We start from the raw sequence: 21,556 nt of genomic DNA, 5'->3' as shown, positions 1-21,556 counted from the left end.
AGAAATAATTGAGGAAATGTCATGATCAAGGAAATCAAAGAAGTGCCATACGTCTGGGAAAGTTACAGCATCTCCGAGGAAACTTTAGGGTCTAGATTTTCATGATGCAAGTCTTTCCAGTGGAATTGGATTGAGGAAAGTTGGATCTAACCTGAACCATTATCTCACTGATAGTCAGGTTTCTCCATTGACATGACATTGTATCCTAACCTGTACAGTAACTCGTTCAGTACTACTGGAAGCTTCAAGAAGAATTTGATCCCACCTTCACTCTCATCCAATGATGATCTGTACCAACTGAACCAACAAACAGTTTCTGTAGAAGTCTGCTGGTGAAAGAATAAAGTCAGGAACTACGAGTCCAAATGCCTCCACCATTCCTATCTGGACTTGAAACATTAACTCTGCTTTTTCTCCTCAGATGCTGCCAAACCTGCAGAGTTTCTCCAGTGATTTGTGTTTTTTGTTTCAGATCTCCAGCATTCACAGTTCTTTATTTTATAATAAAATTGAGTAAAGATAAACTTCCAATCTATTCACCAACTGGCTGTAAGAGGTTGAACAATGGGGATAGTCTGTTCCATCCTGAGTATGTGCAAGTTGAAACACCAAGGCCAAAAGCAAGGAATGGGTTTTTGAGCAATTTCCCAACAAGAATCTGAAATTCTATCACTGGACAGCTCCAGGTTTTGAAGGATACCAACTAACAAGTTAACATAAAGAAAATCATTGCAGTGTATAGGTCCATATTGAATGGTGGTGTATAGTGGACAATAGTGAAGCATAACCCCACTCTACACCTTCCCAATATTTCCTCCCCAATTTTCATTTCATTAATCCATCACCGACTCTGCTTGGAATAGGTTGGGAGATGATTAGGTTTAATCCTCAAAGACCCATTTTCTTGAAACAATTTTTGACTGCATTTATCACAAACCTCTTGCGATGGAACAGTTGTGGTTTCAGTGGTCTTAGGGGCCACTGTCGTCAGCTGCCCAGGATTATTTGGATAAGTAAAATTACTGTTTCTGTATGTCCTCAAGTAAGGCTGCTCCTGGAATTAGCATAAGATGAAAACAAAAAGTATTGATTAGTTAAGTTAAATGTCGAATGGTTATTATATCCTACTTAAGGATTTTTTAAAAAATTCTTCATTCCTGCGATGCAGGCGTCACTGGCCAGACCAACATTCATTTCAAATTACCCAGAGGGCAGTCCTCCATTTTGCTGTGGGTCTGGAATCACATGTAGTACAAACCAGGTAAGGGTGGCAGATTTCCTGCCCTAAAGGATAACAGATGAGTTTTTATGATAATCAGCAGTGGTTACCATTAGTCATCCTTTGTTTGTTCTGGAATTTTAATTTATTAATTCAAATTTCATTATCTGTCAAGGTGAATTGGTACCCATGTCCCCAGAGCATTACCCTAAGGTCCTTGTTGGCCAGTCAAGTGAAATTTTCAATCTGTCACCATCTACATTCATTGGTTGAAATGAGTGATCTTCTATCCCATCAACTCTCTTTGCTCACCAGCCCAACTAAATTATGATCGGAAATGAGAATATATTCACATCCCGTACTCCAATTGCACTTAGAAATTTGATCACATTGAGTGTCCTCTCTATCTTCCTCCATTCACCACTGGGTGGCCTTTCTACATCCTATCAATGATCATTTCTATAATCCATCATTCATTTTTTGACATCCACTATACTCCCATTTGCCATTCTGTTATGAAGAAATGATACAAATACTAATTTGGAATATTATTAGTTGGATCTACACAACTTCTCCTCATCTACTCTGTCAATGTCCCTAAGGTTCTTCCATGTTTTGATAAAATCTCCTCTCATTTTCCTAAACTCTATGAGTATCGGCCCAACCCACTCAGCCTCGCCTCTTGAGAAAATCCTTTCATATCCAGGATCAACTTTGTGAACGTTCCTTATGTTTCTGTGAAGTATCTAGGTTTGTTTTCTATGGTGACTCTTTACTTGCAATATCCAAGTACCACAAACACTTGACATTACAGATCACACGCTCATCAAGCAAGCATCTCATTCAACATCCCATAGTGGTTGCAGATTTCTCAGTCAATGAAAGCATTGAGAAGTTGTTACTGCTAATGAAATCCTATGAATATAATCCTATAATCTTAAACAGAATATGTACATTCATATTCACTGCATTACTCACTATGTTGCTTCTACTCTATGTCTTCATTAAATTTATCCTTTGATATTTAGTTTGCAATTCACAGATCTTGCTGTCTATATAATTGCATTTTTGTTTTTCTTTTTCTTATATTTATGTTTTGTATGTAATGTTCATTGTTGGGACAAAATCCTGTATTCTCACTTACACCATTAGTAAACCATTGCCAAGACAAGTGGAGGCCATAGCCCTGTCTGCATCAACGGTGCTGAGGTAGACATGGTCGAGAGCATCAAGTTGTTGGAAGTGATGAGCCACCAACAATCTGTCCTGGCCCACCCATGTCAATGTGATGGTCAGAAAAGAACACAATGTCTCTACTTCCTCAGGAGGCTCAGGAAATTTGGTATGTGCACAAGGACTTTTACCAACTTTTATAGGTGCACCACAGAAAGCATCCTCTCTAGATGCATCACAGTGTGTTATGGAAATTGGTCTTCCCAAGACCGCAAGAAAACTACAAAGAGTGGTGGAAGTCAATCATACAAACCAGCCTTCCATCTATACTGACTCCATCTATCCTTCCCCTGCCTCAGGAAAATAATCAACATAATAAAAGACCCTCCCACTCCAGTTATATTTTCTTTCACCCCCTTCCATTGGGCAGAAAATATAAAAGTTTGAATACACAGATGAACAGATTCAAGAACGGTTTCTTCCGTGCTATTATTAGACTTTCGAATGGGCCTCTCAAATGTTAATTCTGATCTCTTTCTCTCTCTCCGTACCTTATCTGCAGCTGTAACAATGTATTCTACACTCTGTTCTTCTACTCTGGTGCACTTTGCATGGTATGATCTGCCTGTACAGCACACAAAACAGCACTTTTCACTGTATCTCATAGGATATCAAAGGATAAATTTAATGAAGATATAGAATAGAAGCAACATTGTGAATAATGCAGTGAAATATTAATATACATCTTCTGTTTAAGATTATAGGATTATAGTCATAGGATTTCATAAGTAGTAACAACTTCTTAATACTTTCATTGACTGAGAAATCTGTAACCACTATGGGATATTGAATGAGATGCTTGCTTGATAGCAACCAATCAATCAATCAATCAAAACTATAAATTGGTTGAATGGTTATAGAGCATAAGCCTGACACTGCAATTGTGCTCTTTTCTACTTGAGTTAGATACTGAGCCACCAGACAACTGTCAAGGTTCTTGACAGTCAAGGGGATAAAGGGTTACAGGGACAAAATAGGAGAATGGGTTGAGAAACTTATCAGCCATGACTGAATGGCGGAGTAGACACAATGGGCAGAATGGCCTAATTTCTGCTCTTATGTCTTATGGTCTTGTAACCTTTAAAAACTAACTGAGTGTGATAGGCCCCATTCAGCTGGCTGGGCTCTGAAATATTTGGAGATATTGAACTCATGGTGCCTAAGGGTCTGAACTGAACTGTAATGAAAAAAAGGTTTCTGGATTGACTAGAAGAGAAAATAGAATATAGAATCCCTAAGTGTGGAAACAGGCCCTTTGGCCCAACAAGTTCACACCAGCCCTCTGAAGAGTAAACCACCCAGACCCATTCCCCTACTGCTCTCCATTTGCCCAGACGAATACACCAAAACTACCCATCCCTGAACACTATGGGCAATTTTAGCACAGCCAATTCACCTAACCTGCACATCCTTGGATTGTGGGAGGAAACCAGAGCACCCAGAGGAAACCCACACAGACACAGGGAGAATGTGCAAACTCCACACAGACAGTCGCCTAAGGTGGGAGTCAAACCCAGGTCTCTGCACTGTGAGGCAACAGTGTTAACCACTGCGCCACTGTGCCGCCTTTAGGTTTTTTTCTTTTCTGATTTGTTGAAATGTTGACTTATTTCTTATGTTAAAAATGTATTTCTTGGAGTAAATTTGCAGGAAGTTACTGTCCAGCACCCTGGCAGCCTGAAACATCATGGAGTGCGCCACAGTTCAACACTGCTGTTCAATTTTACAATAGTTTGTGGTTAGAACCAGAAGTGAAAGCTCAGAATATGACAACCCGGGGAAAGCATGGGAATAAATACCAGTCAGCTTGCCATTGAAGTGTAAGCAAACTAAATTATAGATTAAGCCATACGAAACGTACCTTTGAAGGACAGCTGATGTTGATGTGACCATCAAACGTTTGATTGGCATTCTTTTCACCAAGAGGCTCCAACTGAATGAAAACAAAACCATCACAAAGATCCAAAATTCATTCTCCTCATCCTGTTTTGTTTTGGAACTGAATCTGACTATTATGTTTCTTTTTTATTATCATGGATCTCTCATGTCTCAATCAAATTAGGACCCTTATGAACCCTGTCATCGATCTTCTGTGTTTTTCCTGTCATCCTCAGCTTTTACTCATTTCTATTATCCTATAATTCTGACAAAAGGTCATTGATTGAAGGGTTAACACCACAGCACCAGGAAGGTCATAAGAAAAACCATTGGCACTAATTTATATTCTTGCTGTGACACTTTAATCCTGCTAACATTTTGTATCATGTTGTATCAGTTATGTTTTCATCGTTTTGCGAATACAATATACATAAATGTATTATTGTGGAAATCTGCAGTGAAGCTTTCTTACTGCCAAGAGTGCAGGTATTAAATAGGTGAATTATTTGAAATATTCATGTATAATATAATTGATTGGACATTTATGCACAGCCTGAAAATTTTAAAAAGAACACTTTCCAAATCAGAGGACAAAGCAGCTGAAATGTTATTTTTAGACAGAACACAAGCTACATGATTAGAGATGCCAAGACTGTAACACTTTCAAGAGAGACCATGTAGTCCAGTCATTAGGTGTGATCAAGCTATTGGATTTGAATGCAATCAGAGAGATATCTTGTCTGGAGTAACAGCTTTTGGAATTTCATCTATTTTCTCTGAAACTTGCTGTCATCAACATTCCAGAGCTGTAAATCCTCTAGAATATCTCATCATAACAAGTGGAGGGGAATTACAGGGGATGTCTTCATTGCTGCAACCTAAGAGTTCTCCAGGGAGAATCCAGAATCTATCTCCACTGTCTCCAGATAAAAATAATTCAACCAGCCATACCTGATTCAGGAAGAAATCTCAATGCTAACGGCTTGTCAGCAAAATAACTTCAGCAAGAAACCAATATTTGGACAATATAGGAATAATTATTTTTATTAATTTGGTTGTTACTTGCCAAAGTAATTTTCAGATAAAACTCTTCAGAGTTTTTATAATATTTTTCCAGACTTAGGATTGTGTGACTGTGTTAGATTTTAAGATGGGTAGTTAGAGAAGAACAAAGAACAAAGAAAATTTACAGCCCAGGAAGAGGCCCTTCGGCCCTTTAAGTCTGAGCCGATCCAAATGTACTGTCTAAACCTGTCGATCAATTCCTAAGCATTTGTAACCCTCTGCTCCCCACCTACTCATGCATCTATCCAGATGCATCTTAAAGGAATCTACAGTGCCTGCCTCAACCACCTCTGCTGGCAATGTGTTCCAGACACCCACCACCCTCTGTGTGAAGTACTTGCTGCGTGTATCCCCCTTAAATTTTCCACCTCTCACCTTGAAAGCATGACCTCTGGTTATTGAATCCTTCACCCTGGGAAAAAGCTTGTCTCTATTCCCCCTGCCTATACCCTTCACAATTTTGTAAACCTCAATCAGGTCCCCCCTCAATCTCCTTTTTTCTCGTGAAAATAAGCCTAACCTACTCAACCTCTCTTCATAGCTAGCACCTTCCATACCAGGCAACATCCGCGTAAACCTTCTCTGCACCGTCTCCAAAGCATCCACATCCTTTTGGTAATGTGGCGCCCAGAACTGTACACAATATTCTAAATGCGGTCGAACAAATGTCTTGTACAATTGTAACATGACTTGCCAGCTCTTATACGCAATACCCCATCCAATAAAGGCAAGCCTACTATATGCCTTCTTGACCACTCTATCCACCTGTGCAGCAACCTTCAGGGTACAATGGACCTGCACTCCCAGATCTCTCTGCCCATCAACTTTTCCCAAGGCTCTTCCATTCATTGTATAATTCACTCTAGAATTAGATGTGCCTAAATGCATCACCTCACATTTGTCTAGATTGAAAGCCATCTGCCACTTTTCCACCCAACTCTCCAGTCTATCTATATCCTCCTGTATTCTCTGACAGTCCCTTATACTTTCTGCTACTCAACCAATCTTTGTGTCATCTGCAAACTTGCTGATCATAGCAACAGTGCCCTCTTCCAGATCATTTATGTATATTACAAACAACAGTGGCCCCAATACTGACCCCTGTGGAACACCACTGGTCACCTTTCTCCATTTCAAGAAACTCCCTTCAACTACTACTCTCTGTCTCCTGTTGCTCAACCAGTTCTTTATCCACCTAGATAGAACACCCTGCACACCATGTGACTTCACGTTCTCCATTAGTCTACAATGGGGAACCTTATCAAACCTTACTAAAGTCCATGTATATGACATCAACAGCCCTTCCCTCATCTAACAACTTGGTCACTTCCTCGAAGAACTCTATTAAGTTGGTAAGGCATGATCACCCCCGCACAAAACCATGTTGCCTATCACTGAGAAGCTCATTCTTTTCTAAATATAAATAGATCCTATCTCTCGGTACCCTCTCCAGCAACTTCCCCACCACCAACGTCAGGCTCACTGATCTGTAGTTACCCGGAAGATCCCTACTACCCTTCTTTTACAGAGGGAAAACATAAGCTACCTTCCAGTCCTCCGGCACTTCACTTGTATTTAATGATGCCACAAAGATATCTGTCAGGGCCCCAGCTATTTCCTCTCTTGCTTCCCTCAGCAACCTGGGACAGATCCCATCCAGTCCTGGAGATTTGTCCACCTTAATAACCTCTAGCATACCCAACACATCTTCCCTACTTCTGCCAACGTGATCCAGACTAATCAAACTTCTATCTCTAATCTCAAGATTCATCATGTTCCTCTCCTCAGTGAACACTGATGCAAAGTAATCATTCAGAATCTCACCCATTCTCTCAGGTTTGACACACAGCCTTCCTTCATTATCTTTTAGTGGACCAATCCTTTATCTAGTTACCGGCTTGCTTCTTATATAAGAATAAAATGCTTTGGGATTTTCCTTAATTCTGCTTGTTAAAGCTATTTCATGACCCCTTTTCGCCTACTTGATTCCTTGTTTAAAACTTGTCCTACTCTTCCGATATTCCTCCAGGGCCTGTTCTGTTCTTAGCTGCCTAAACCTTATGTAACTTCCCTTTTCCTCGTGGCTAGTTGTATAATTTCTCCTGTCATCCATGGTTCACGAATCTTGCCCTTTCTATCCTTTGCCTTCAACGGGACATAGTGGAGAAAGTGAGGACTGCAGATGCTGTAGATCAGAGCTGAAAATGTGTTGCTGGAAAAGCACAGCAGGTCAGGCAGCATCCAAGGAACAGGAGAATCGACGTTTCGGGCATGAGCCCTTCTTCAGGAAAGCCATTCATGAAGAAGGGCTCATGCCCGAAACGTCGATTCTCCTGCTCCTTGGATGCTGCCTGACCTGCTGTGCTTTTCCAGCAACACATTATCAGCTCTTCAACGGGACATGCCTATCCTTCACTACCATCATACAGTGTAAACCTTCTTTGCATCTTAACTTGAGCAAATTTGTTTTCAATAAATTAGTCATTTATTACTTGAGGACCTGGGTGATGTATTTGAAACATTGAGCTATATGTAGTTTAATAATTCGCTACATCACCTCCCTTTTTAAATTCATCCTTCTTTGACCAACAGAGGACTGGGACAAAGAAAGCAATCAGGTCAAGTCAGAACTCAACTTTTTAAATTCATTTCCAAATTCCTTCATGGCCTCACCTTTTTCTATGCCTGTAATTTCCTCTATCTCTATAGCACTCTTTATCTCTGAAATCTACTCCAGATTTACAATCCTTCCCATCTCTGTAATCTCCTCCAGTCCCTACAACCCTCCCTATCTCTGTAATCTCCTTCAACCCTACACCCCTCCCTGTCTCTGTAACCTCCTCCAGACCTACACCCTCTCTCTTTCTTTTCTCCTACTGTAAGTTCTTTACACGATCCTAGCTGTGGACTCATGAGTATCCCTCATGTTTTTTAATCACTCCATTGTTGGAAACAATACCTTCAGCTACCTAGGCCCAAAACTCTAGAATTCCTTATCTAAAACACCATCTCACTAACATTCTCTAACCTTTTAAAATATGTCTTCAAATCTATCTCCTCGACTAAGATTTTTGCCTGCTGTTTCATTCACTCATGGTGTGGCTTTGCACCAAAGAACACTTCTGTTAGCTATGGTCAAGGCAAATTGATGTTGTTGCACACCCAACTTTGAGTCAGAAGTTATAATTGCTCCAGGACAAAGGGCCTGTTTCCACACTGTAAGTAATCTAATCAAAAATAGGGATGTTCACTTATGATTATACAATGCTCAGCATCACTTGCAACTCTTCAGACACTGATACAGAATCATTCACAAATGGGATGTGGATGTCTCTGGCGAGGCCAATGTTTATTGCCCATTCCTAATTGCCCAGAAGGGAGTTAAGAGTCAATCTACATTGCTGTGGGTCTGGAATCACATGTGGACTAGACTAAGAATGACAGATTTTCTTCCCTAAAGGTCTTTCATGTGCTATAGGGGTTTTTCTGACAATCAACAGTTTGATGGTCATCATTAGACCTTTAATTCCAGATTACCTATTGAATTCAAATTCCACCATCTGCCATGGCAGGATTTGAATCTAGGTCCCGAACATTAATTGAGTTTGTGGAATAATAGTCTAGTGACAGTACTGCTGGACCATTGCCTCCACTTCACGTTATGTTTAATATTGTTGTCCAAGGGAGCGTGAAGATACAAAAACAAACCACAATTTGGTGCTGTCTTTAACATGGTATCACACAGAAGGTTATTGAAGGAGAATTAGGGAGATTACAAGCAAGACAGAAGAAGGAGAAACATGGAGCAGCAGTCAAAGATAGTTTAGCAGAGTATTTGATGGCAGTTTCTTCAGGAATTTGTACTGGGGTCATTTCCGTCCATTCAATACAATGATCTAAGTTTAAATGAAGTGGTGTCCAAATTACAACAGGAGGCATAATAACTAATCCAGAATGCAAAAGAAAGTTGCAAGATTTGACTATTTGGCTGAATGGACAAAAAAGCCCAGGTGAGACTGAAGTCAGTAAACATGAGGTGGCTCATTTTGGTAAAACATTCTCCTTTAAATGGGGAAAGTTGTGTGGAAATGGGGAGAGCAAAGCCTTTGGTGGTTCCATTCACAATACATGAGAAATGGTACCTAATGTGGACCAGGTATAAAAATTGATAAAATACTGAGCTTTAGTCAAAGATTCGGAATGTAAAAATGTAAAATTCCAGATGTGCTGGTGACGTCTGAGTAAAATCACTGTTGGAGTACTGTGTGTTGTTTGGGCCTTCATATTGTCAGAAGGATGCTTCTAGGTCATTGCTGAAGCAAAAGATGCAAAATTTCATGTGACTAGCTGGCATTGATGTGTTGGATCCCTATGTTAGTTGTGCGACTGCCTGTCATTTGTAAATGTTAGTATTTGTCTTCAAATGAAGTGCTCTGTATTATCGCTCATCAGCTATGTGTATGGTGAAGCACCTACTTGAATAAAGCAATTACACAAGTAGAGACAGCCGACAAGGGTTCTCTTCCACTGAGTGCAGCTCCCCATTTAAACAGGAGACTGTCTTTAAGTAGTGCAGTCTAGCTGTACTGCTGGACATCAGCGAATGCTGTTTAGCCCTCATATAACTGGCCAATGTTACCATTTCAGGTTAATGAGGAGACTTCGCCAAGTTTGTGTGCTTCCTGTCAAAATGGGGGTGTTCAGATTTAAAAAAAAACCTGCATCCAAAAACAGGCTCTAATTTTTAGCACATATTTTTAAACCAAATAGCCTGGCATGATCTGTCTGTGTTTCCAATTTTGGAATCAGATTGACACAATAAAAGAATCTTTTACCTTTCTCTCCATCCTCCCGAAAAGGGTGAACCTTGCGTTGTTTCTCAATGCCTAGAATTTAGTAATTAGCATTCTCCTACACTATGACCAATCTCTGGTTCTGTGTCTTGGTTTCAGGTCAGAAAGAGATTCAGATACCAACTGAACAAGCACATCTTCAACAAAAGGTCAACTGAAACATTAATGATCAAATACTTTACCAAGTTGTTCCATAAACCCCGAGCTGCCTGTGAATGACCCTTCAAACTGAAGTGAAAGCAATCTGGTGAAAAATAAGTACTGTCGGGCAGGCCGTCCTGGGGAAAGAGAAATAGAGGAGATATTAGTGAAAGGTTGTACCTCATTCGTCATTCGTGTGCACCATATCTGAAATGACAGGGGCAGAGGCCTCATTTGGCCTAGTGATCAGAGCTCCTATTCCTAACAGAAGTTGGATGAATGGACCCAGTGATTGAGATGCTAGAAGTGAATGTTTTGTTTCAAGGCAATGCAAGCTGATTCTCTCGAAATATATTGCAATACATCCGAAGTACGCTAAGAGAGATCTGGCATTTTGATCAAAATAAGCCGCACGTGCCAACTTTTGATGGCACCTGCTATATCTTCACCAACCTCACACTGGCATAATCAACTGTATTCCCAGTGCCAGGGGTGAGCAGAGATTCAGATGTAGGGCCATGTTTTCTGGTGACCAAAAGCTCAACATGTTATGGAGTGACATGTTAGGGTCTTAACCATTTCATATAGCACCATCTCTACATTAGCAGTCATCAAACAGTGGGAGAGCTTCTGAGTTGCAAACTCAATGCCTGAATATTTCTTTCATCATTTTCGTCTGTCAGTTATTTACCCCCAACCTTACACCCACCAAACCTTCGGATTTAACCAGGGCTATTAAAGGGTTGAGATGCTTAATGAAGATTTCCAGTAGCTGTAAAATCCTTTGTTCCCCTTCACTTTACATCCAAATAGTATTTGTTGGTCTTATGAAGGGGAGCAAAAGAGATCCTATGTACCCCATGACAATAGTTTGGGTTATTGCCACCTTGAACAATTCACTTCCCTGCACCCCATTTTTCCACAGTCCAGAAATGTGCATAAAACCTTTGTCCATAATTAACCCTCTTCGCTGCTAGATGGGTAATATTACATTTATATAAATGCAGCCAGCTGCCTCTGCATGTCTGCTTAGAATGGGTAGCTAGCTGGCTGCATTTCACTGAGGTTCAGTTATTAACATGGACCAGGCCTCCCATTGTTTGGATGGTCAACCATAAAAGAGTTAAAAATGTCTTCTAAAAGTTGGATTCCACAGTAGGCTAGCAGTCATTGAGGTCATTTAGATCAATAGACTAGCTCCTCAACCACTTATGATGTCCATAGAGCTAAAGAAAAGGCAGAAATGTTAAGCAACATTGCATCAACTTAACCCATCCAATCATCAGAAATAAACAAGCTGTTAGCTCCATATTTTCCTTCAATTACCTTGTTTCGTGGTATTTCAATATTCTCTAGAAATGGCTGGATAACCACAGTGAAGTCTTCCCTGGTGTCATATCTTCCAGACTCAACCAACTTATGAGTTCTTTCCTGGAAGAGGAGAGTGGGTTAATTTGAATTAGTGCAGGTATTTCACAATTTGGCCAAAAGACACTGAAGATTTCTGATAAATGTTCATTGGTGACCTCTGCATATTCAAGGGACCTAAAACCAGAATAGAAAGGCCCAAGAATGTAATGCTGGGATTAAAAGCTGTGCAGTTTGGGCACAGGACTTACAGCTGCTAAATTGATATACATTGTCCCATTATATGACTGCAAACTCTAAACCAAGGTGATGACTGTCAGGAGTGGTATGTTTTAGATAAGGTGTATATAAGGCCTCATTAGTTCTCTCATATGGATGTTAAAGATCCTTTGATACTATAGAAATCAGGCAGAAAACACCACTTGTTAGAATCATAACTGGCACAACAAACAATGTTGTCAGTCATCTCAGCTCAAGAATATCTCTGCAGAAGTTCCTCAAGGTAGTGTCCAAGATCTAACTATTTTCAGCTGCTTCATCCATGACCTTCCCTCCATATAAAGCCAAAGGTGGGAATGTTTGTTGATGACTGCACAATATCCAGCTCTATTTTGACTCATCACAGGGAGTGAAGCAGTCCATGTCTTAATGTAACAAGATCTGGACAATATCCAGGCTTGGGCTGTCAAGTTACATTCATGACACACAAGTGCCAAGCAATCACTACCTCCAACAGTAGACAATCCTTGAAAGTCAATGGTATTGCCATCATTGAACCTCCAACTAGCAACATCCTGAAGATTACTATTGACTGGAAACTGAACTGGTCTAGCTACATAAATATAGTGGCCACAAGAGCAGGTCAGAGGCTAGGAATCTTTGATCAAGTAATTCATCTCCTGACTCCCCACTTTCTTCAAGAGTGTGATGGAATATTCCCTACTTGCCTAGATGGGTGCAGTTCAAACAACATACGGGAAGCTTGACACCATCCAGGACAAAGCAGTCCACTTGCTTGGCACTACACCCATTCCCTTTACCACTGACACACAGTAGCAGCAGTGTGTGTTATCTACAAGAAGTTTTGCAGAAATTCACCATGGCTTCTTAGACAGGACTATTCAAACACATGTTCACTTCCATCTAGAAGGACAAGGATACAGATACATGGGTTCACCTGCAAGTTCCCCACCAAGCTACTTGCTATTCTGGCATAGAAATATGTTGCTATCTCTTCATTGTCACTGGGTCAAAATCCAAGACCACCCTCCTTAATGGCATTGTTGGTCTACGCACAGCAGACAGCTCAAGAAGGCAGCTCACTAGCATGTTCCCATGGGAAATTAGGCATGAGCATCAAAAGCTGGTCCAGGCAGCAATGCCCACATTCCATGAATGAATAAAAATAAACATTTAGAAAAGAGCAGAGGGGGTTATTAACTGGTCAATATCTATCTGTCAAACAACATCACTATAATGGCTTATTTGATCACATTACATTATTATTTCTTGGAGCTTGCTGTGCATAAACTGGTTGATAAATGTGACACTTCTTTGATCATAAAGTGCTTTGCAGTGTCCTGAGGGTCTGAAAGTTATTGCATAAATTTAAATCTAACTTTGTCACATACCTGATATTTACGATTCAGGGCTTGGAGTTTTTCCAACTGTATTGAATTATCTTGTGGATTAATGACACACTCACAGAGCACCCTGTGGGGAAGTGAATTGGAGGCACTGATCAAATGAGCAAATTACTATAGAAAATAGCACCTCAAGTCTGTTACACCATGCTTTGAGATCTTGGCTAATACGTTGAAACAAGACTTTCCTGTTTTTAAACTCTAATGTCCTAAGAACAAAAGCCAAAATTCCATTCGCCTTCTCAATTACTTGCTGAACCTGCATTCTTGCCTTCTGTATTTCATGCACAAGAAAATCCAGATCCCACTGTACTGTACTTTCTTGGAATCCCTCTCATTTTTAATAATAGACTTCTTTTTGATTCTTCTTACAAAAGTGCCTGACTTCACACTTTGCTACCTTAAAGTCCGTGTGCTGAATTTTTGCCAACTCATTCAGTCCATCAATATCCCCTTGAAGATTCCTCCTGTCCTCATTAAAACATTATCTTCCCACCTATTTTCAATATCATCAGCAAATATTACACACTGCCCCCTCCTCTAAATTATTGATATGGATAGTAAATAATAAAGGCCCTAGGACTGATTCTTGTGGTACTCCACTAGTTACATTTTCCCAACCTGAAAAAGACCCTTTAATCTCAATTTTCGATCTTCTGTGTGTCAACTAATCTTCATTCTATGCTAAAACATTCTCCTAATACCATGCGCTCCTATTTTGTGCAGCACCCTTTTACATGGCACCTAATTAAATGCTTTCTAATAATCTAAATACACGCTATCTACTGGTTCCCATTTATCATCTCTGCTTCTATGTCCAGAAAGAACTTCAAATTTGTGAAACATGATTTCCCTTTCAAAGACCATGTTGACTCTGTTTCTTGCATTAATTGTTTCTAAATTGTTTCTATTTCTTCCTTAACACATTTTCCTAATGACAGAATCCAGGCGAACTGGTTAATCGCACACCAATTATTGATTAGTATCATCTAACTTGGAATTGCCACAAAGCTATCTCAACTCACTGGATAGGAGCCATGTGTGAGTCATAACTAAAGAGAAACTACTTCCACTGCCAAGTAATGACAGGATTTAAAATAAGTAGCACAGGAATCACAGCAAGATGTTACAATCTGAAAGATACATCCTGAAAACCTAAGGATGGCAGGGCATGTACTGTGTTACGTTTGTAGCATGTGGGAGTTTCTGGATCTAGCTTGGATCAGAGCAATACATCAGAGGCAAATGTTTGAAGTTTGAGTAGCTTCACCTCAGAATTAATGAGCTGAACCACAGACACTGTGACACTTCAGAAAGAGGGAAGTTACCTGGATTCTTTGCTCCAATAGCCATTCACACCTCCTAGAGTTGATTTATCTCATTTGGTCAGTGTTCAGGGACAGGAGAGTGCAACTGTGAGTGAGGCAGGTGAGGGAGGTCCAAAAGGCAGGTGAATGGGCATCTCAGTTCTTTGAGCTTGTCTGGATGAGAATGATGGCTGTGGGATGGAATGACCACGGCACAATGATAGAGGAAGCCACTCAAGGGAGGGACTAAGAAAGTGTGTGATAACAGTAGGGGACAACATAGTCAGGGGGATTAACACTGTTTTCTACAGCAAAGAATCTAGGTGGTTGTGTTGTTTGTTGGTACAATGGTCTGGGACATCTATTCTGGGCTGAAGAGGAACTTTCAATGGGAGAAAGTGAAATGTAGGTCCCACCATCATAGGCACGATAAAGGAGGTTCAGCATAGTCAATGTGAGGATATAGATGCCAAATTATGAAGTTAAACCTCAAAGGCCATTATTATCTGAGCTACTTGTAAATTAGCATAGGGCAAACCAGATTTAAGAGGTGAATCCTTGGCTCAAGTCCTGGTGTGAGAGAAGTGAGCTCCAGTTCATAGGCCACTGGCTGTAGGGCTGGAGCAGGTTGGATCTGTGCAGATAGAGCAGTCTCTACCTGAGCCACATTAGGAATAATAGGGAAATAAGGAAAGGCGGAGGGGTGGCTCTTTTATTTAATGATGGAATTAGCACAATGGAGAGGGATGATTTAAATTCAGAAACCCCAAGATGTGAAAACAGTTTGGGAAGAAATGAGAAATGATAAAAGTATGAGATCTCTTCGGGGAGTGGTGTACATGACCTCAACTCTCTTGGGTAACTTGTATGAAATCACAGAAGGTGCAGCCCCTGCCCTTTCACCTCCTCCCTCTTCATTGTCCCGGTGAAGCAGCAGTCTACCTGTACTTCTTTCAGTATAGTCTACTGCATTCAAAATGATGCTGCTCCTTCGTTTGGCAAAACCAAACACAAGCTGGGTAACTGCTTTGCTGTATTCTAGGTTCAAGGTAGAACTGTGTCTTACTCACAGCATATAACTGGAGCCTTCTATGGAAGATTTGTTACTGTGATATAATAACTGCTATTAAAGATTATAAAAATAATCAAACAGATAGGTCACAGCTGAACAGGTCAAGGTTTTCAGCACTCTTCCTTCCTGCTGATAATGATTTGTAACCAAAGTACATTAGGCAGTTATTAACTGCAGTTTGTTATGGAAAGTTTGATTAAACAGATTACAAACTTTAATAGGAATCGTGGACAATTCACTCCTGTGTTGGTAAAAAGCTCACGCAGTGGTAAAATGTTGAGAACTGTCACCAGGTTCACGAAGGTTCTTGGGACCTGAAAGCAAAGTGAAAAATTAGCAAGAATATGTAACTCGCTGGCAAACTAAATGTAAGTAACACAAAACCTTACTGCTGCTGAGACAGATGGGATTGAGGAGAAGGTATTGTCAGGGCAGTTCCTCATTTGGGCAGTTGGCTGTTGACCATGATCTCACCTCTGATTTTAGAAGGAGTGCGTGCACGTTCTGCTCCACAGATTTGAACATAAAATTTAGACAGAGTTTTCAATACAGTACACAAAGAAAACTGCACTCCTGGTTGTGCAATCTTTTAGAATCAGACATTAAGCCAAGGCACTAAAAGATGCCTCAGCGATATTAAGAGAGAGGAATATCTTGGCCAATATTTATCTCTCAATCAATTTCTCTACAGCATATCATCCAGTACTGTTTTCTTTTGCTATTTGTTTAAGCTTTATATGTTAAACTTGTCTACACAATTAGAGTCACAGAGTCATAGAGATATACAGCAAGGAAACAGACCTTTCGGACCAACTCGTCCATGCCGACCAGACATCCCAATCTAATCTAGGCCCATTTGCCAGCACTTGGCCCATATCCCTCTAAACTCTTCCTATCCATATACCCATCCAGATGCCTTTTAAATGTTGCCATTGTACCAGCCTCCACTGCTTCCTCTGGCAACTCATTCCATACATGCACCATCTCTGAGTGAAAAAGTTGCCCCTTAAGTCCCTTTTAAATTTTTCCCCTCTCACTGTAAACTTATGCTCTCTCGTTCTGGACTCCCCCATGCCAGAGAATAGACCTTGTCTATTTATCCTATCCATGCCCCTCATGATTTTATAAACCTCTATAAGGTCACCCCTCAGCCTCCGACGCTCCAGGGAAAACAGGCCCCAGCCTATTCAGCCTCTCCCTCGAGCTCAAATCCTCCAATCCTGGCAACATTCTTGTAAATCTTTTCTGAACCCTTTCAAGTTTCACAACATCCTTCCAATAGGAAGGAGACCAGAATTGCACACAATATTCCAAAATTGGCCTAATCAATCTGTATAGCTGCAACATGACCTCCCAACTCCTAAACCCAATGCTCTGACCAATAAAGGAAAGCATAGCAAATGTCTTTTTCACTATCTTGTCTAACTGCCACTTTACTTTCAAGGAACATAAACTTACACTACAAGGTCTCTTTGTTCAGCAGCTCTCCCCAGGACCTTCCCATTAAGTGTGTAAATCCTGCTCTGTCATTCTTTTCCAAAATGCAGCACCTTACATTTATCTAAATTAAACTCCATCTGCCATTCCTCAGCCCATTGGCCCATCTGATCAATCCCATTGCACTCTGAGATACTTTTTATACATCAGTAACTACACTTCAAAAATACTTCCTTGCTTGTGAAATACCACAAAACAATAAGACCATAAGACATAGGAGCAGAAATTAGGCTATTCAGCCCATTGAGTTTGCTTCACCATTCAATCCTGGTTGATAAATTTCTCAATCCTGTCCCCCTGTTTTCTCCCCGTTATCCTTGATCCCCCCTCACAGTCAAGAACCTTTCTATCTCAGTCTTAAATACACTCAATGATCTGGCCTCCACAGCCTTCTGTGGCAATGAATTCCACAGATTCACCACTCTCTGGCTGAAGAAGTTTCTCCTTATCTCTGTTCTAAAATACGTTTGAACAATCCGAGGTTGTGACAGTTGATGAAGTTTTATAATGAATACTTTATATGTCAATTTTCAACTGCAAAACTGAAATTGTCTCCTTTGGTTTAGATTTGGTGGCTGCCACACTTTAGAAAGGATGTCAAGACCTTAGGGAGAGGGAAGAGGTTTGTTGGAATGGTACCATAGATGAGAGACTTCAGTTATGTGGACAGACTAAGTAGACTGGGTTTGATCTCCTTGAAGCAGAGAGCTTATGGGAAATAGAAGAGTAGGGCATTGGCATAAATAGGAGAAAGTGAGGACCACAGATGCTGGAGATCAGAGTGTGTGGCGCTGGAAAAGCACAGCAGGTCAGGCAGCATCCGAGGCGCAGAAGAATTGATGTTTTTGGCATAAGCCCTTCATCAGTTGTCCATCCCTGATGGAGGCCTTATGCCTGAAATGTCGATTCTCCTGCTCCTCGGATGCTGCCTGACCTGCTGTGCTTTTCCAGCACCACACTCTCAACTCTGATCTCCAGCAGCTGCAGTCCTCATTTTCTCCTAGTTGATTTTAAACCTACTGCGAAGCCTCTTCCAAGGATGCCTACCTTGAAGAAGTTCTCTTCCTCTCTCTCCAAGGATCTCAGTGAGTCTCTCTCTCACTCACTGCACCCTCCAGGTCATCTCCTCTGCCCTGAAGCTCTTCAGCCATGTTCTGAAACAGACCCGCCACCACAGCCACATCTGCTTCCTCAGTGCCAAGTCCTGATGAAGGGCTTATGCCTGAAATGTCGATTCTCCAGCTCCTTGGATGCTGCCTGACCGACTGTGCTTTTCCAGCACCACACTCTCAATACTGGCATAAGTATCCAACTTGCAACTCAGAAGCAGATCATTTTGATCCTATCAGCTTCCATGTTCCACCTGAGCTTCCTTCCATCTTTACTCCTCTACATTGATCAGTTTCATGATCTATTCCCTTCTCTGTCATGGCTTCCCCTTAGTTGCATGTAGTTGCATGGCTTCCCCATAATACTGTTTGCTTCAATCACTCCTTTGCTGACCAGTCTCATATTTTCATCATGCTTTGGATAAAAAATGTTTTTTTCTGTATTTTCTCTTGAATTTCATCATGGCTCCCTAATATTGATGGCCTTCAGTTATGGCTCTTCCCAAAATGTGGAAGCATTCTCTCTGTAACTACTCTTATCAATACATTTTTTAAAGACTTCTATTAGGTTACCCTTCAACATGTTTTCTCAAGAGAAAAAGCCTCAACTTATTCATCATTCCATAAAATATATGCTCTCACGTTTCTGGAATAATCCTTATAAACCTTCTCTGCCCCCTCCTCACTATCTGTACAGCCTTTGTATGACCAGAACTACACTTAGTATTTTCTATGTGGTCAAACCAAGGTTTAATACAGATCCAGTATAACTTCCCTACTTTTCAATTCTATTGCTCTATGCTTGCTTTCTTTTATCTATATTCATGGCAAGGGTACAGCCAAGTGATAGGTTTTGAGGGCAATGCAAAATACAATACATATAAAATTTATGTCATACTTACCTCATTGTGAAGAAGATCCAATGCATTCTGGATGCTGTTTGTAAAGTTTTCTGGAGAATATTTGCTCTACAGATTGTAAAAGAAGAGAAAATAATGACTGAATCATGCCTTTTATGTGAAAATTCATTACATGATGAATTATTTCAAAGTGGGGTGACTGGTGTTAAGTCAAGTACCATTCTGTACAAAGCAATGATGGGCAGGTTTAGCTCACTGCAGTGATTTAATACAAGTTCAAGCTAATCAAAGAATAAAACCAATCCAGGCTTAAATGTCACTAGCTTTCCTGATGAACGGTAATGGTAAATTTGCCATCGTCCCAGACAACCACAGGGCAGTTCTCTCATTAGGTAGAGAAATAACTGCTAGTGGTTTAACATGAGGGTCACCATGCCTCAGGTGAGTGGTGAGAGTGAAAACAGGATGTTCATGGTACAGGAATTGAACCTGCATTGTTGGCAGCTCTCTGCATTGCAAACCAGCCATCCATGCTAACCCCAGCCCTCCCCCCATCCCGCAACAGTACTAGTAGCTCATCTTTGTTAATGGCTTACAATCAGTATTGCAATTGGGAAATCTTGTGGAAGACATAGAACATAGAACATAGAACACTACAGTGCAGTACAGGCCCTTCGGCCCTTGATGTTGCACCGACCTGTGGAACCAATCTGAAGTCCATCTAACCTACACTATTCCATTATCATCCATATGCCTATCCAATGACCATTTACATGCCCTTAAAATTAGCGAGTCTGCTATTGTTGCAGGCAGTGTGTTCCACACCCCTACTACTCTCTGAGTAAAGAAACTACCTCTGACTTCTGTCCTATAGCTATCACCCCTCAATGTGTCCCCTCGTGCTAGCCATCACCATCTGAGGAAAAAGGCTCTCATTGTCCAACCTATCTAATTCTCTGATTATCTTATAAGTCTCAATTAAGTTACCTCTCAACCTTCTTCTCTCTAACAAAAACAGCCTCAAGTCCCTCAGCCTTTCCTCATAAGACCTTCCCTCCTCTGAACCCTTTCCAATTCTTCCACATCTTTCCTATAATGTGGTGACCAGAACTGTACGCTATACTCCAAGTGTGGCCACACCAGAGTTTTGTACAGCTGCAGCATGACCTCATGACTCTGAAACTCAATCCTCTACCAGTAAAAGCTAACACACCGTATGTCTTCTTAACAACCCTGTCAACCTGGGTGACAACTTTCAAGGACCTATGTACCTGGACACCGAGATATCTCTGCTCATCTACCTTACCAAGAATCTTACCATTAGCCCAATACTCTTTATTCCTGTTGCCCCTTCTAAAGTGAATTACCTCCCACTTTGCCGCATTAAACTCCATTTTCCACCTCTCAGCCCAGCTCTGCAGCTTATCTATGTCGCTCTGTAACCTACAACATCCTTCATCACTATCCACAATTCTACTGACCTTAGTATCATCCGCAAATTTACTAACTCATCCTTCTATGCCCTCTTCCAAGTCATTTATAAAAATGACAAACAACAGTGGACCCAAAACAGGTCCTTGTGGTATCCCACTAGTAACTGAACTCCAGAATGAATATTTCCCATCAACCACAATCTTCTGTTTTCTTTCAGCTTGCCAATTTCTGATCCAAATCCCCCTCAATCCCATGCCTCCTACTGTAAAGAACCTTATCAAATGCCTTGCTGAAATCTATCAACCACTTTACCCTCATCCACCTGTTTGGTCACCTTCTCAAAGAAATCAATAAGGTTCGCGAGGCACAATCTACCCTTCACAAAACCACGTTAACTATCCCTAATCAATTTATTCCTCTCTAGATGATTATAAATCCTATCTCTTATAATCCTTTCCAACACTTTACCCATAACCAAAGTAAGGCTCACAGGTCTATAATCCCCAGGGTTGTCTCTACTTCCCTTCTTGAGCAAGGGAACAACATTTGCTATCCTCCAGTCTTCTGGCACTATTTCTGTAGACAATGATGACATAACGATCAAAGCCAAAGGCTCGGCAATCTCCTCCCTGGCTTCCCAGAGAATCCTAGGATAAATCCCATCTGGCCCAGGGGACGTACCTATTTTTACACTTTCCAGAATTGCTAGCACCTCCTCCTTATGCATCTTAATCCCACCTAGTCTAATAGCTTGTATGTCAGTACTCGCCTTGATCACAATGTCTTTTTCTCATGTGAATACTGATGAAAAGTATTCATTTAGCGCTCCCCATATCTCCTCTGACTCCACACACAAATTCCCACCACTGTACTTGAT

The 21,556-nt window shown here is 40.9% G+C and overlaps 1 protein-coding gene across 1 annotated transcript in view; it reads right to left on the bottom strand.

The window, feature by feature from the left end:
- plb1 (phospholipase B1) overlaps positions 1-21,556 on the bottom strand; it is a 163,151-nt gene that overhangs the window by 82,866 nt on the left and 58,729 nt on the right. The window contains exons 24-30 of the mRNA XM_072551369.1: positions 19,288-19,353; positions 15,993-16,093; positions 13,389-13,470; positions 11,716-11,820; positions 10,431-10,526; positions 4,314-4,385; positions 938-1,054 (exon numbers count right to left, since the gene is read on the bottom strand). Of these exons, the coding sequence (XP_072407470.1) occupies positions 938-1,054; positions 4,314-4,385; positions 10,431-10,526; positions 11,716-11,820; positions 13,389-13,470; positions 15,993-16,093; positions 19,288-19,353 (639 nt within the window). The remainder of the gene's footprint in view (positions 1-937; positions 1,055-4,313; positions 4,386-10,430; positions 10,527-11,715; positions 11,821-13,388; positions 13,471-15,992; positions 16,094-19,287; positions 19,354-21,556) is intronic.

The sequence above is a fragment of the Chiloscyllium punctatum genome, chromosome 3, assembly GCF_047496795.1.
Source record: "Chiloscyllium punctatum isolate Juve2018m chromosome 3, sChiPun1.3, whole genome shotgun sequence".
In the NCBI taxonomy this organism is placed as follows: domain Eukaryota; kingdom Metazoa; phylum Chordata; class Chondrichthyes; order Orectolobiformes; family Hemiscylliidae; genus Chiloscyllium; species Chiloscyllium punctatum.
Note: the sequence above shows the minus strand (reverse complement) of the source record. Positions and strands in the feature narration are given on the sequence as shown.